Genomic DNA, 14054 nt, shown 5'->3' on the forward strand with positions numbered 1-14054 from the left:
TAAAACCTCAGAAATAATATGAATATATAGAGTATTTGGGAAATCTGGCACTAGGCCGGATTAGGGAATTTGTATGTAATTGGAGGGAGATATTATTTTTCGTGTTTTTAGAGAGTTTCTAGTATTAGTATAGCTATTTCTTTAGGAGTTACGTGTATAGTTATGGGATATGGGATACGGAATATAGATAATGGGATATGGGTAATAGGATATGAAATACGGGATATAGTTATGTAACCTTGCATATTATATATATAGTTACGGGATATAGGATATGGGATACAGGATATAGTTATATAACCTTGTATTCTATTAGTAACTTGACTAGTAGACTAGACCCCTTTAGGCTTAGCAGATTTAGGAATTATATATTAATATTATAATACTATAATCCTTACTTCTAAATAATAACTTTACTAACTAATATAACTAGTATTTCTATACCTATATAACGGTACTATATATTACTAGTAAACCAATAAAAATAAATAACTTTAATTTTGAATTTTGAATTTATATATTTAGAATTATACTAAAGCTAGAGATTTTATAAACTATATAAAAAAATATATGATTTGAAATAATTATTAAATATTTCTTTTTAATATTTCTTTTTAATATTATTTTATTAAATTTCTTTTAATTATTTAAAAGTAATATTAATTAATATATTAAGAACTAATTATTTTATAATATATTTATTTAATATAAAAAAGAAAGCTTATTTTAATTATCTGAATTCTTTTAGTAACTTAAAATTAAAATTAATACTTATATTAAACTTTTCTTTAATTAATTAAAAGCTATATATAATTAAGAAAATATAACTCATTAATATTAATTAGCTATTTGCTTTATATAAGTATATTAAGTCTTATTTAGAAAATGAGTTAATTTTAAAGCTATTAATTTATTTTTTATTTTTCTCGAATTCTTTTTATTAAGTTCTTTTAAGAACCCTTTAAAGTTCCCTTTGAAGTTCTTTAGCTAACTCATCTCTATTAATTAAAATAGCTAAATAATAAAATAAAGCGAGTAAATAATAAATAAGCAAATTTGAAGGTAAGTAAGTCTAGTAAGAAGAAGGAAGAGAGTAATATAAGGGCAATATTTTCTATAGAAAAGAGCCAGGGCCACGCTATGTGAGAAGAACTTGCTTAGAGAGATTAAGAAATATATATTTTAGGGAGATCCTATTTGGGCTCCCTAGGAGCCGACTTTGCTCCCTTAAATATATTCGTATAGAGTTAATAACTTTCACGCGGCAGAACCAAATAGTAAGCAGGTTATAACTAGTTACTAGAAGGGAGAGCAAGAACGTGACTAAGCAACCTGAGCAGAGGGTAAGGCGAGGGTAAGTAGCGCCTGAGCAGAGCGGCGACGCTGACTAACCGCGTTTAAAGCGAAGTTGAGAAGTTTTCGTGTCGGATTACCAGGAAAGTAAGACTCTAATCCCATCTTCGCCGCTTCCGTTTCAATCTCTGATGTGAGCAGCGGCCGCTTTTACCTGTGCCGAGCCTGAGCAAACCTGAGCAGAGCCTGAACTAGTCCTGAGAAATCAAGTACGCTGCGAGGTATGAGAACCAGCTCAAGTTGTGATATTCATCTCATCTAAAAAAATCTCTGATCCTCTTGGCCACCAAGTAGAGACCACCCCTTCTCCATATCTTCGCCCTCCCTCGCTTCATCTATTCCTACCTCAACACTCATTCTCTTGAGCAAAGCCTGCAACCCTGCCTACAAATCCGATGATGCGCAGCAATCTTATCGCGATCATCGTGCCAGCTCCCTATATCCTCCCAACAGTAGCTGCATACCCAGCCCCTTTGCTGCCACTCATAGGAGTGCCGAAACTCCTCTGGGATCTCGCTCTGCTTGAGTCTCCAACCGTGCACCTTTTCGAGATGCTCTTTCATCTTGTCGGGTCGAGCATTATAGTACGACGACTTATGGATTTTGTCCGTGCAGGGCTCCGGGCAAGATGCTGCGCACGTGTGTAGAAGACAGGTGTACCCGACCTTGTTCTTATGGAATGAAGACTCGTGCCTTTTGCGGTCTGGGTCCCTTGTAAATGTTTTTGAGCAGTCAGGGTCGGTACATGGGATGTCAGAAGATGGGATAGAGTTGGAGGCTCGGCTAATGGAGGATGAGCGACTATGGGGTTTCTTTACCGACAAATGCATCGGCTTCTGGGAAGGCTTTCTGAACGACGAAACTGACTGGCCTCCAAACGATGAAGTGGAAGAACACTTTGAGCTCCACTTCGTGCTCATATCCGAATTCATCGGGCTGTACGAGCTGGTGGACTGTACCGAGTCGCGAGTTCTGTCCTGCTTGCTCCTGACGGATGATGGTCTAAGCATCAAGGTTGCCCTTGCAACAGCATTATTATCGGAAGGTTCCGAACGTAAAGGGGCTCTAGGCCGAGATGGGGGATCTGAGTAGAAGGGTTCACTTGGCGACACCATAGAGAGGGTGGATGTTTGTCCAGCGGATGAGTTCATATCGTAATCCATAGTGAAGCTCGTTGGGTCAATACAATTCTGGTTTTGGCCGAAGGCTCCTGATAAACCCAATCCAGGGGTAAATACCGAGTCCGCTGAAATCGAGGACTGGGCCGGATCATTGGCCATTGGGTCAATGGCTTTGAGATGTGGATTTCCTTGATACGACGGATCCGTGCCTCCATAGGCATGAGTAGATGATGAGGCTGTGGAATCTGCCGTGGAGTCAGTGTGAGTGGGAAGAGCAAAAATGTACCACTATAGTGGAGAATTCAAGACCTTGGATATGGGCATACCTAAGAAAATCCGCCATATCTTTTCAAAGTCTTCTACAGTCGCCTGATCCTTTAGCCAGGCCTGGACTTGCGACATTCGTAAAATGGAGTCCTCATCTGAATTGCTCCTCATACGTTTTCCTAGCTGACCAGCAGCAGATACTTTTGGGAGATTGCCATAGTAAAGGTCCTCAGGAAGCAAGTCTTGGTTTGTGTATGAGGAACCGTAATTCGCCCAGGCCCGCCTGTTTTGTCCGGTGAAACTCATGTGGGGAAATGGTACAAAAAAAAGCAGAGGAATTCAATTGAGCGATTAAGACAGTCGCGTTAGATGCCAAGATCTCGAGAAAACACAAAAAAAATGCGGCAGACACAAAACCTACTAAGGTCGGGTGCGGGCCCTTATACATGAGTTGCATGCAACTCTGCTCTGAGAACATTAGCAAAGCACGCCCGGGGCGAGCTTGAAGTCACATGTTGGTGCACTTCACCAAGTTGCTGGTGGTGGGCGATGGTTTATGTATGCCTGCGCGGTTAAAAACAACACCCACAAGATGCATATACCTGGGGATCAGGACGATGCGGTGGAAGGCGGAGGAAATGTGACTTTACACAGTACACTAGCTCTGCCAACAAGTGGACCTACAGGATCCAATGAAGCAACGAGCAACGGGCGAGAAATCTAGGAACTGGGGTCGGGACTCCCTCTGAAAGCAGACGGCGCTGGATGGCCGAGTAGACATATCAGCTTTTCAAGCGAAAGGGTGCAAGGGCATGCTGCGAATATTAAACAAATGTCGCATGAATCGTTTGGAACCCAATTAATCGCCCGTCAGATGAAACATCTGCAGCATTGTTCATCACGAAAGAGATGCCCCGGAATGATTGGTGTGGACGAAATATTGCGAAGTGGAAATCGTTGGTTGGTGGACGAAGGTCACTTTTTCTAGCGAGCTGCAGGGCTCCCGTGGGAAGCTTTTGCTAGGTCATCTGAGCTCCTAGTACCTTTCGCGCGCTACAAGTATGCTTGAACTTAGGTAGAAACTCTGCAGACAGTCAGCCACTCGGCAGAATTTTGGGTGTACAGTACTGCTGGGAAAGGCGTGGAGCTGAGAGTTGAAGATTGGGCATTCGAGAGAGTGACGATGGATGTCCAGGAGGAAGACGTCGCAACGTTTCAGTGCACGAGTTGCAATGATGCCGCCAATTAGAAGGGGTCACCCACCAACCGCTCAAACCCCCTTCCCGCCCACGCCTACCCCACTAATTTTTCTCTCTCGATTTTTCAAAGTCTTTGAAAGATTCTAAAAACCTTCCAGATTATAGAGAATACTCGAAATACTCGAAATATTGTGAATATCATGTTCATTCTTCGAATTTGTAGCGTTAAGGTCTCCAAAATCCAAGTTGAGCGGGAAGGGGTGTGGGTGATTGGTGAGTGACACCTTCTGGCTGGATGAACAGCCAAACCACAGCAATCAAATTTCGATCTCCCCGAATCGTCTGTCAGGAACCGAACCCCTGGTGCCTTAGGGACTGCTTAGGGACTGCATAGAGACTACCAGTATGTACCTCCTAACCTTTTGTTAATGCCTCAAAGCTCACGGTCTGTCTCTGCAGTACGCTTACGCAAATGTGATTGGTCTATAATGAGTCATGGTAGAGATGACACTCCTCTTGTGCACACAACAAAAACTATCACAGCTTTATATTGAACAACATGGCGACCAAGGACGTCAAGATACCTGCCCGTCCAGGCGCCCAGCTAAAGACCCCCAAAGGCACTCGTGACTGGACGAGCTCAGATCTGATACTGCGTGACCATGTATTGTGAGTGGGAGACGAGATGGAGGCCATGTTCGAATGTTCTGTCTAACTCATTAACAGTCAGACGGCCAGCGACGTGTTAAAACGCCACGGCGGCATTTCCCTAGATACACCTGTCTTCGAGCTCAAAGCCATTCTCGTGGAAAAGTACGGCGAGGATGCGCGTCTCATGTACGATCTGGTCGACCAAGGTGGTGAAATGTGCTCTTTGCGATTCGACCTGACGGTTCCATTTGCTCGCTGGTTGGCCATGAACAATGTGTCCCAGATTAAGCGCTACCAGATCGCCAAAGTCTACCGGCGAGACCAGCCAGCGATAGCCCGGGGCAGACTTCGCGAGTTCTACCAATGCGATTTCGACATTGTGGGCCTCTACGACCCCATGATCGCTGACGCCGAGATACTTCGCGTCATTGTTGAGGTGTTCGAGGCCCTTCAACTAGAGATAACTATAAAAGTCAATCACAGACAGATTCTAGACGGCTTGTTTGCGGTTGCAGGTGTTCCAGACGAAAAGATACGCTCCATCAGCTCGGCAGTGGACAAATGAGACAAGATAACATGGGCCGACGTCAAGAAAGAGATGGTTGGTGAGAAAGGCATATCGGTCGAGGTCGCGGACCAAATCGGCGAATACGTGACACGCAGTGGTGATATATGCGAGATGTTACGATTTCTCAAGTCAGATCCGAGACTGTGTGCAAATGAAAACGTGAAGGCGGGCATCGACGACATGAGTCTTCTTATCTCCTACCTGGAGGCATTCGACGCTGTTAATAAGGTCTCTTTTGACCTTTCGCTTGCTCGAGGGCTAGACTACTACACCGGTCTGATATTCGAAGTCATCATCAAACCACCTAGAAGCAATGGCGCCGTTGTTCCTGGCAAGAGCGACAGCCAGTCCATTCAGGTTGGCAGCATTGCCGCAGGAGGGCGCTACGACTCTCTGGTGGGTATGTACGCGAAGAACCCTATCCCATGTGTTGGCATATCGTTTGGGGTGGACCGCATCTTCACCATCCTGAACGCACGACCCAAGGAAAAAATAACACACAAGGTCGATATATATATCATGGCATTTGGCGGCAAGGATTCAGACGGACTTCTGCTCGAACGCATGTCGGTGGCTCGCCAACTCTGGAATGCTGGTATATCGGCTGAGTTTGCTGCAGAGGTGAAGCCAAGATATGATAAGCAGGTCATAGCGGCGAAGGGTTCACGCCTTACCGTAATCCTCGGTCAGAACGAAGTAGCAGCTGGTCAAGTCAGGTTGAAGACGTTGAGAGAAAGTGACGATGAAACGGCCTCGAAGGATCGAGGGCAGCTTGTCTCCAGAGGTGATCTAGTTGAAGAGGTCAAGAAGTTACTTATATAAGAATGCATTCTGAGTTGGCTTCCAGAGCGGACAGTTTAAGCTGATATCTATCGATAGGTGTGATGATACGCTCTGTGTTCTCCAGATTTATACTTGCATGATATTTCTCTGCTTATGGCTCACTTCACAAGCAGCAATGGCCGCCAATCTCGATGAAGCCGGGCAATTCGATGACAATACCACCAGTCGACACATTTCACAAAATATTCTTGACGATACAATAATAGGTGAGTCATACTTGGTCGACAATAATGAGCCACAGCCGTGGGAGAATGACCTTGATCTGGCGAAATAGGCTGAGGTCAAGCGTGAAGTGACAATTCTACACCAGGTTGTCAAGGAGCGTGATCGGAAATCACAACAAGCGAGCTAATGATAACAGGGCAAAAAGTTACCAAGATTAAAGGTCACACGTTTTTCCTTCTATTTCCGAGAAGCAGGCGAAAGTTGTTTACGAAGGTCGAGCAAGTGGAGATCAACCTACGAACAGTGTTCTGCAATCTTTGCCTACAAGGTATTGGCAAGGAGGCAATTGCGTGATATTTCATGGTATCAGAACATGTTAATGATCTTGCGATGAGCATCTGTCGATTTGAGCTGCGGGGAAAGGGCACGCAGAAGGCTGCTGGGTGTCCTCTGGTCGGAGTTTATTGCCTAGTATTAGGACTCATATCAGTGTTGAGGATGCGAAAATGCTGGCAAAAGAGCTTGGGAGGGTTCTGGAACAAGTGCCAGTGAATGTCTGCAGAATTTCCCACGCGGTCGAGCACAAGTTACTGCTACATGTCAGGCTCGGCAAAAATTCCTTAATTTCCGGTATCGATGCCAGAATCGTAAGGTATCGATTCCCCGAACCCAATTCCCCCCTTTAATTGCAATTAACTTTAGAACCACTTCTCTTATAAGAAAACTTTTGGTAGCGCAAATATTCTACTTGATTTAGGCTTTCTATTTAGCTACTTATCTTATATTTTAGACCAAAACTTATCTCAATGCGGCTATTTTAAGTAAAAATGAGCTTTTGAGATTTTCGTGAGGCTCGCTTATATATTTAGCGTCTTGATAAGAAATACGAATACGGGGCTTAATTCTCCGAATACGAGGGCTATTTTAAATTTAAGATATTATTAACTTTTATTAATAATAGTAAGTATTTCTTTTAATAGAAAGACTAGAAATTAAAGGAATTATCTAATAATGTATTATTATATAATTTAAATAATAAAAGAAAGAGTTAATTTTTGGGGTAAGAATCGATTCTGGTATCGATACTATCGATTCCTTGCGATACCTGAAAAATACCTCTACTATCGATACCGGTATCGATGCCTCAGGTATTTTTGCCGAGCCTGCTACATGTTGCTATTCTGACACTGAGGGAGTAATGGGAGCTGTTCAAATTGCCAGCAATATCTCAGATGCACAATAGCAATACGAAAGAGCAGTTTATTCAAGTGGCCGTACCGGTACGTCTTCAGCAGACACTAGAATCCGTTTGTGGGAGAAAATCGTCGTACAAGGAGGGAAAAGGTAAGGAAGGAGGGGAGTGAGGCATGGCGGGGTAGAAAGGCGGTAAGAGCTCGCTTAGTATTAATACCCCTAGACTCAGGATCAATTTTCCCTTTCGCTGGTTCCGTTTTAGTCTGCGGACGTTAGCAACTGCTGCTTTAACCTGAGCTGAGGGTGAGCATGCCGGAGCAGAGCCTGAGGAAGCCTGAGCAAGCCTGAGCAGGCCTGAGCAGAGCCTGAGCAGAGCCTGAGCAGAGCCTGAGCAGAGCCTGAGCAGAGCCTGAGCAGAGCCTGAGCAGAGCCTGAGCAGAGCCTGAGCAGAGCCTGAGCAGAGCCTGACCATCCTGAGTACGCTTGAGTCGGGCCTGCGTATCATAATGTAGGACCCATTTTGGCCTTCTGCGTGCCCGGCTACAGTTTCCTTACCGAATTTTGCCCCGTAAATCGGTTTCTGCTCCCTTTTAGATCCTGCCGGAGCAGATTTTGGATCCCTCTTGTCAAAGAGCTTATATAGTAGTAATTCAGCCTCACAAGTCAGAATATGGTGGGCTGTTTCGACCTCTGTAGCATGACCTTAGTACGAGTCACGGGGCTTTATTACAAAATGGTTAACACATCCGTTTCTTACCTCAGATACTCAGGCCATAATTTAAAAGTAGTAAGGCTTACGGTCACGTAATGTCTGTTCCTCTCGTATAAGGCCTGAGATCCTGTCAATCGCGCACACTTATTCTACAATTATTTTGTTTGTGTTTTTCGTGATTTTGAAAATCTGGCATATTTAAATTTTATCTTAAATATAATTGATATTAATATAATTATTTGCAAATTTCATCAATTATATATTAGAGTATTATCTTGGAGAAACAACTGGGGTTGGCTTTGGAAGAGGAGCAAATAAAGTCACCATTCGCCGGCGCACCAACCTCGCCAAGTCCTCACTCAGTCGAGGCACCACAGGACGAGATCCGGAATCGAGAACGCAGCGAAACCACCGGTGGCAGACCAGAGAGCTGGAAGATGTTTGTCGACATGGCGCCCCAGCTCAGGGCCTTGAGGAGTGGGAGCAGCGGGAGAGTGAGGTGGTGGTGGTGACGGAAGGGGGAGGCATAGCGATGCAGCAGCAGCAGCAGCTTGCAGCACAGAAGGAAGGGCTCGGGCAGCCAGCTGTGGGTGAGGGTCATCAGCAGGACTTGGCCGAGGTCGTCGACGAGGAAGCCACCGAGGCTCTGCCAGCAAGCAACCCGAGATCCCCTAAGAGCACCGTTTTCGACTGCGTGGGACACGCACCCAGCCGCTTGCCAGACGCCAACCCAATACCGAATCGTATGGAGGGAATATCCAAACAGGTCGGATTCTTGGGTCAACGAAGACGACATGCGAATTTCAATGCTACTCGCCTTGCGAAACGATCCTCTCAAGAAAATTTTCAAGTACCTAGTCGATAAAATCCCGCTGGATCACTTTCTAATAACGATAGGTCATTCCTTGTATCAAAGTACTTTCCGGCGATGGAGCAAGGAAGGCCAGTATTCTTTAATGTTGCCGTGAGTGAATGGGGGGTTCGACTGGACGTCCTAGGCGTTATCGAGGAGATTGTTAGTGGCCTTGACCGGCCTCTCATGTTTTAAACGGATAAATGATAAGATTGATATTCACAAGATCCTGCAAAACTACACGTCTTAAGTTGCTATAGGCTGAAGGCAGCATCACTTAGAGGAAAGGCTCGGCATGCCCGACTAGGCTTTCACAATCTATTCACAATGAAAAATGTACACGGCATTACAAAGGACACATCAAAATGATATCCCCATGATCCTTATGTCAAGGTTCCTAAAATTTTGGTAGAAGAAATATCAACCCAACCCCTTCCAAAATTATTCCTCTTTACCTTGACGACAATTCTTAAGTCCAAGCCAATTCTAGATTTCGCATGCTTAGCAGCCACACAACTTATCTGCATCTGGCCTCGCCGCGAACATGCCGTTACAGAAAACCTGAGCCGTTCATTATTTGGCTCAATACGCAAAGGTTTAAGTCGCTGCAGGGCTAGTACCATAGTCCGCAATTTTGCTCGGAAAACTCATAAAAATAAATACAATATTAGATGAATTGCAATACACCTACGTTCTAGAACACGCCTCCGGATCGTGCGGATGTCAAATTTGCTTGGAAATAAGGGGATTCGTCTAGACTCTTTTCGCCCTTGCAATTTTATGTCCGGTACCTCTGATATTTTATAGGTACAAAGGTTGAAGAAGATCTATATTATTTAATATTAAGCTTGCGGATTTAGATACGAAGATATGATCCGTCTCCACGTGCTTGCTGGCTGTTCCGCATCGTCTTGCTTCTGATGTTCAAGAAGATCTACGCAGAATGTTGGCTCTTGTGCAGAAGCTGTCCCTGGACCCACAGACAGCTCCAAATTAAATTTCTCGTCCTGCAGGGCATCATCTGGGAGATTTCGAACGTTGTGTGGTTGCTTCAGAACACTGTCCACATATCTGTCATCAATGAACTTTACCTTCGGCACTGCACCCTGGACGAGCAGCGCACACATAATTGTCAAGTCGCCAATCCACCGCTCACTTCTCAGAGTGAGTATGCCTGCAAAGGTGGAATGACCTTTTCCTGTAAGAAAAACTTTGTGCTTCCTATCCCATTGGTCTGCAGGTAGTGCATTCGTCACGAGAACGTCTTCGAAGCCGCGGCGGAGACGGATACCATGGCGTCTTCGTTTGTCGATGGATTCTGAGGCTGTAGGACTCAGATGCTTGTCGATATAGATCGTCGTTACAGCAGGAGACGGGGGCTCTTTGTCTACTGGAAGGAGATGTGCCAGCTGACGAGCGTACAGGCCTGCGCCATGGTGTTTTAAATATATCCCAATTTGTTCATCTGGTTCATTCTGATATGAGCAGCCTAGCCCCAGAAAGTAGTCTCCCCGACCTGACTGACTAGGGTCTGCCTTGATTCGGAGTCCTTTGTTTGTCATGCTGAACTCCTCGTTGAAACGGCGATCTGAGGTTGGTACAATGCTCCAGGCATGCGCAAACTCGTCAGGAGATTGGGCCAATATGCCTCGATATTGCTGCGGAGTGGCCTCTATCTGTCTCCACGCAAACAAAGTCAAGTCGTTGGTCTGCCTCGCAATCTCCTCCTGGAGGCGGACGAATGCCTTCGTCCCTTCCCCATAAATTGCGGGCATATTAACGTCAAATATCCCTAGGAGACAATATGCCATGTCTTCATCCCGCGTGGTTTGCCGCTTCGCAGCCCAGGACATTCTCGTTGCCACGGGAAGAGAGAATAGCCTCGAGTTATCACGTAAAAACTCTCTATCAATCCGGGCTGCCTCCTCAAGAATATCACTTAAGTCTTCCTTGGTCCCACGACAACCCCATTCGCGATCATAGAACTCCATCTTTTTTGGAGCAATCAACTCCTGCAACGTCCAGCCTCGAGTAAACCACCGGCAGGATGCGAATTCCATAGTCACTTTCTTCTTGTAATCTCGGACGCTGTCGCTGGGTGCCAGATCGTCAAAATATGCGTAGCACACTGTAGAATCCGCGTACCACCTGAACATAGAGTTTATGGCCTGGGTAAGCTCGGTGCTGTTCGTCTTGTCGATACAAGATGTATCAATCCAAGCGTATGGAATATTCTGGAGACGTGCCAGTCTGCACGTCTCTTCTATTTTGGCGAAGCCCTTCTTCCGCCTACCTTTGCCACTCTGCAGGTCCTGAAAAGTCACCTCGTCTTTTCCCCAAGTGTGCGACAGAGTGACATAGTGTAGAGGCTCCTCGGTGGGCTCCTCAAGCTTCAGAGTGTGAGTGTTGATAAGTCTAATAGAAGAAATCCACCGCCTAGATTTTCGACATTTTTGAGAGCCGTTCAAAAATGCAACCTCCCGTCTATATCCCACCAGAGCTGACCCTCTTACTCTTGCTTGAGCTAGCGCAATTGAGCACAAAGAATCCATTTGCTTGCAGATTATTAGCAATAGTTAATCATCCAAGGGAAGACCCCGAACGTGAAGAGCAGGGGTAGGCGGAGAATGAACAACCTCAGGGGAAGAGGGGAGGGTCAGTAGCGCCAAGGGCAGTGGAGCTGGGGGAATAGAGGGTTGTGCTTACTTACCGCGCTCGACGCGAAATCAACCGGTTTTCGTCACCCTCATTCGAACATTTCTATCTTTCATGGCCGTAGAAGCTTGAGATAATCGAAGACCATAATATGAGGATAGAACGGTCGTTGGCATTTGAAGCGAGTCAGCAAGGCCCCAAATAGGACTAGTGTAGATCCCCAACACGCCAATTTTCACTCTCTCGTTCTCACATAATTCCTTCCGAGCGAATTTGAGACACCTGCGCCAAACAAACATCTGAAAACTCTACACGTAAAGATATACCACGGCTGAAGCATCGATTGCTGGATTGATGCCCCAGAATGAGCAAATATGTCCGGCAAGAGAAATCTCAGCGAAAGCAAGGGTAGCAATGCTTTTACTCGATCAAACACCTTAGCAACGGGCCAAGAACCTCAAGCTCCTCTCACAAACCCCTCCCGCCCGGGCATGAATGAGCCTCCTCCAGCATATACGCCGTCCCCAAATACTTTCTCAGGTCTAACACGCGGCGCTTTGCCATCTGAGTTAACGGCTCCTTCTTCGTCATTATACTCGCCCGTAACGCCCGCTATATCAATACTAGCCACCGTCCACCCAAGTAGCGAAGACCCTACGCCTCCCTCACGACCTTCGATACCATCCTCCCTATTAATAATTCAAGCTCCATAGTGTGGGAGGGAAACTGCGACAAGACAAAAACCCACATAAAGTACACCAGAGCGCAAAACGTGACTTGACAGCAAAACAACAAATCAAAAGCGTAAATAGTAAAGCATAAATAGTGTATAGTGTGCAAAAGCTCAATTAATTGAATACTCATGAAGGATTGTTCTCTAAGTCTATAGAAAAACCAGCTTTCTTATGTGATTTCCGCAAGTTACGTATAAAAGGCCGCGGCCTTTGCCATGTGACCTAAACCTCAAAACTGCCAAAACAACATGATTTTTGACGAGTACGGCCTGCCGTACCACAATAGCCGGCCGTGGCTAGTATAAAATCTCGCAGGCATTAGCTATTATTGCATCTATTATTTCCGCCTATAATAATAATAATTTAGATCTCTACTTTATAAACTATAAGTTTACTAATAGTAGCTCCCCAAATAAGGATATTGCTACTAGCAAATATAAAAGTATTAAGAAAGCCGTTATTATTACCGAAATCTTTGCGAGAATCCGACTATAAGGCAGAACTTTTACTAATACCAAAATCTATAATATTTTGAAGCCGTATTTAATAAAGTTAGAAACTAAGATAGCTATTAGTAAGAAGATAAGGCCCCTTAATCTTATTATATTAACGGATAATATTCCTTTGGATAATATTAAAGTAATATTATTCTCAGCTATAAAAAAGCTTAATAAGCTCGATATATTTACGCCCGTTCGTTAATACGAGCGGTTTGGGAATCGGGTGCTATCGGGGCTAAGCGAGGGGCCCGATTGCTCAATTGTCTACTTAAGCGAGCTCCGGTTTATAAATCCGAGGTCGGATACAAGCGAATTTTGAAAATATTATAATATTTTCAAATTAATAAATTAATAAAATTCTATTAGTAGGATCTACTAAAAATAATTTAGTTAATAATACTATTTAAGTAATTTTAGCTAAAGCCTTTTATTAGTACTATATATAATTTTATTTATAAAATAGTTTTTTAAAATATATAATTATATAAATCTTTTTATCTTTAATAGAATTTAATCTAGGTAATACTTATTTAAGTTTCTTATAAGTATTAATGCTTTTTATTTAATTAAAATTTGGCGTTTGTATTTTATTAGAAAGTTATATATTATTTTAAAATTAGGCCTTTTTATTAGTAAATTGGGCCCCTCGCTTAGCCCTAATAGCGCCCGATTCCCAAATCGCTTGTATTAATAAACGGGCGTGAATAGATATACTACTATATTAAATTAGTATATAGTTCTTTCAAATCGGTAATAAAGAAGATATTAAGGAGGTACTTGAGGAGCTTATTAAAGGTAGAGTTAAAGATATTATTAATACTATTACTTGGATAAGTGAAAATAGCTAGAATAAAGATAGTATTAATTTAACGGATAATAGAATCCTGAAAATAGTAAGTAGATTTTTAGAACTATTCTTTGCCTAATATTAAATATTTTAATTCCGAGACTTCTCTAAAAGTATTATTTAAGTAAATATTAATTTAGAACTTCTATAGATACTCGGTACTATAATTAAGAAACTTGCTTATAGATAGGCTAGTAGCGAGGTTAGAAGAATCGCTTGCTCTTAATTCTTAATATTTATATTTTCCTAACCCTATTTTCTAATACTTTATACTATATTAAAATCTCTCTAGCTAGATAAGCCAGGCCCGCTTGTTACGGGCGGGAATAGCAGGCTCTTATTATGCTTTCTGCTCTATTCTAGAGCTTCTATATTTCTTTGCATTAGAGTCG

At 43.6% G+C, this 14054-nt stretch overlaps 4 protein-coding genes across 4 annotated transcripts; 2 read left to right on the forward strand and 2 right to left on the reverse strand.

Annotated features, from left to right (window-relative positions):
* Positions 1–1653: 1653 nt before the first annotated feature.
* K444DRAFT_606561 (uncharacterized protein) lies at positions 1654–2741 on the reverse strand. The gene has a single exon (XM_024879016.1). The coding sequence runs from the start codon at positions 2631–2633 to the stop codon at positions 1707–1709; it is 927 nt and encodes a 308-aa protein (XP_024744555.1). The 5' UTR covers positions 2634–2741; the 3' UTR covers positions 1654–1706.
* Positions 2742–4087: 1346 nt separating this feature from the next.
* On the forward strand, positions 4088–5981 carry K444DRAFT_649508 (histidyl-tRNA synthetase; the record flags this gene model as incomplete). Its single annotated transcript, XM_024885575.1, has 4 exons — positions 4088–4343; positions 4400–4609; positions 4667–5144; positions 5184–5981. Exons 2-4 carry the CDS (start codon positions 4500–4502, stop codon positions 5979–5981), a joined length of 1386 nt encoding a protein of 461 aa, XP_024744556.1. The 5' UTR covers positions 4088–4343; positions 4400–4499.
* A 2113-nt stretch (positions 5982–8094) lies between these two features.
* On the forward strand, positions 8095–8938 carry K444DRAFT_658638 (uncharacterized protein; the record flags this gene model as incomplete). The annotated part of the gene is made up of 2 exons (XM_024886283.1): positions 8095–8148; positions 8342–8938. 2 exons carry the CDS (start codon positions 8095–8097, stop codon positions 8936–8938), a joined length of 651 nt encoding a protein of 216 aa, XP_024744557.1.
* A 775-nt stretch (positions 8939–9713) lies between these two features.
* K444DRAFT_579367 (HET-domain-containing protein) lies at positions 9714–11712 on the reverse strand. Its single transcript, XM_024877657.1, has 2 exons — positions 11637–11712; positions 9714–11481 (listed from the first exon to the last, which is right to left on the reverse strand). Exon 2 carries the CDS (start codon positions 11476–11478, stop codon positions 9769–9771), a length of 1710 nt encoding a protein of 569 aa, XP_024744558.1. The 5' UTR covers positions 11479–11481; positions 11637–11712; the 3' UTR covers positions 9714–9768.
* Positions 11713–14054: the final 2342 nt, after the last annotated feature.

Source organism: Hyaloscypha bicolor (genome assembly GCF_002865645.1).
Source record: "Hyaloscypha bicolor E unplaced genomic scaffold K444scaffold_10, whole genome shotgun sequence".
NCBI classification, from domain to species: Eukaryota; Fungi; Ascomycota; class Leotiomycetes; order Helotiales; family Hyaloscyphaceae; genus Hyaloscypha; species Hyaloscypha bicolor.

Coding starts and splice junctions, on each gene's coding strand:
- K444DRAFT_579367 (XM_024877657.1), bottom strand. CDS start 11,478: ATGGATTCTTTGTGCTCAATTGCGCTAGCTCAAGCAAGAGTAAGAGGG.
- K444DRAFT_606561 (XM_024879016.1), bottom strand. CDS start 2,633: ATGGCCAATGATCCGGCCCAGTCCTCGATTTCAGCGGACTCGGTATTT.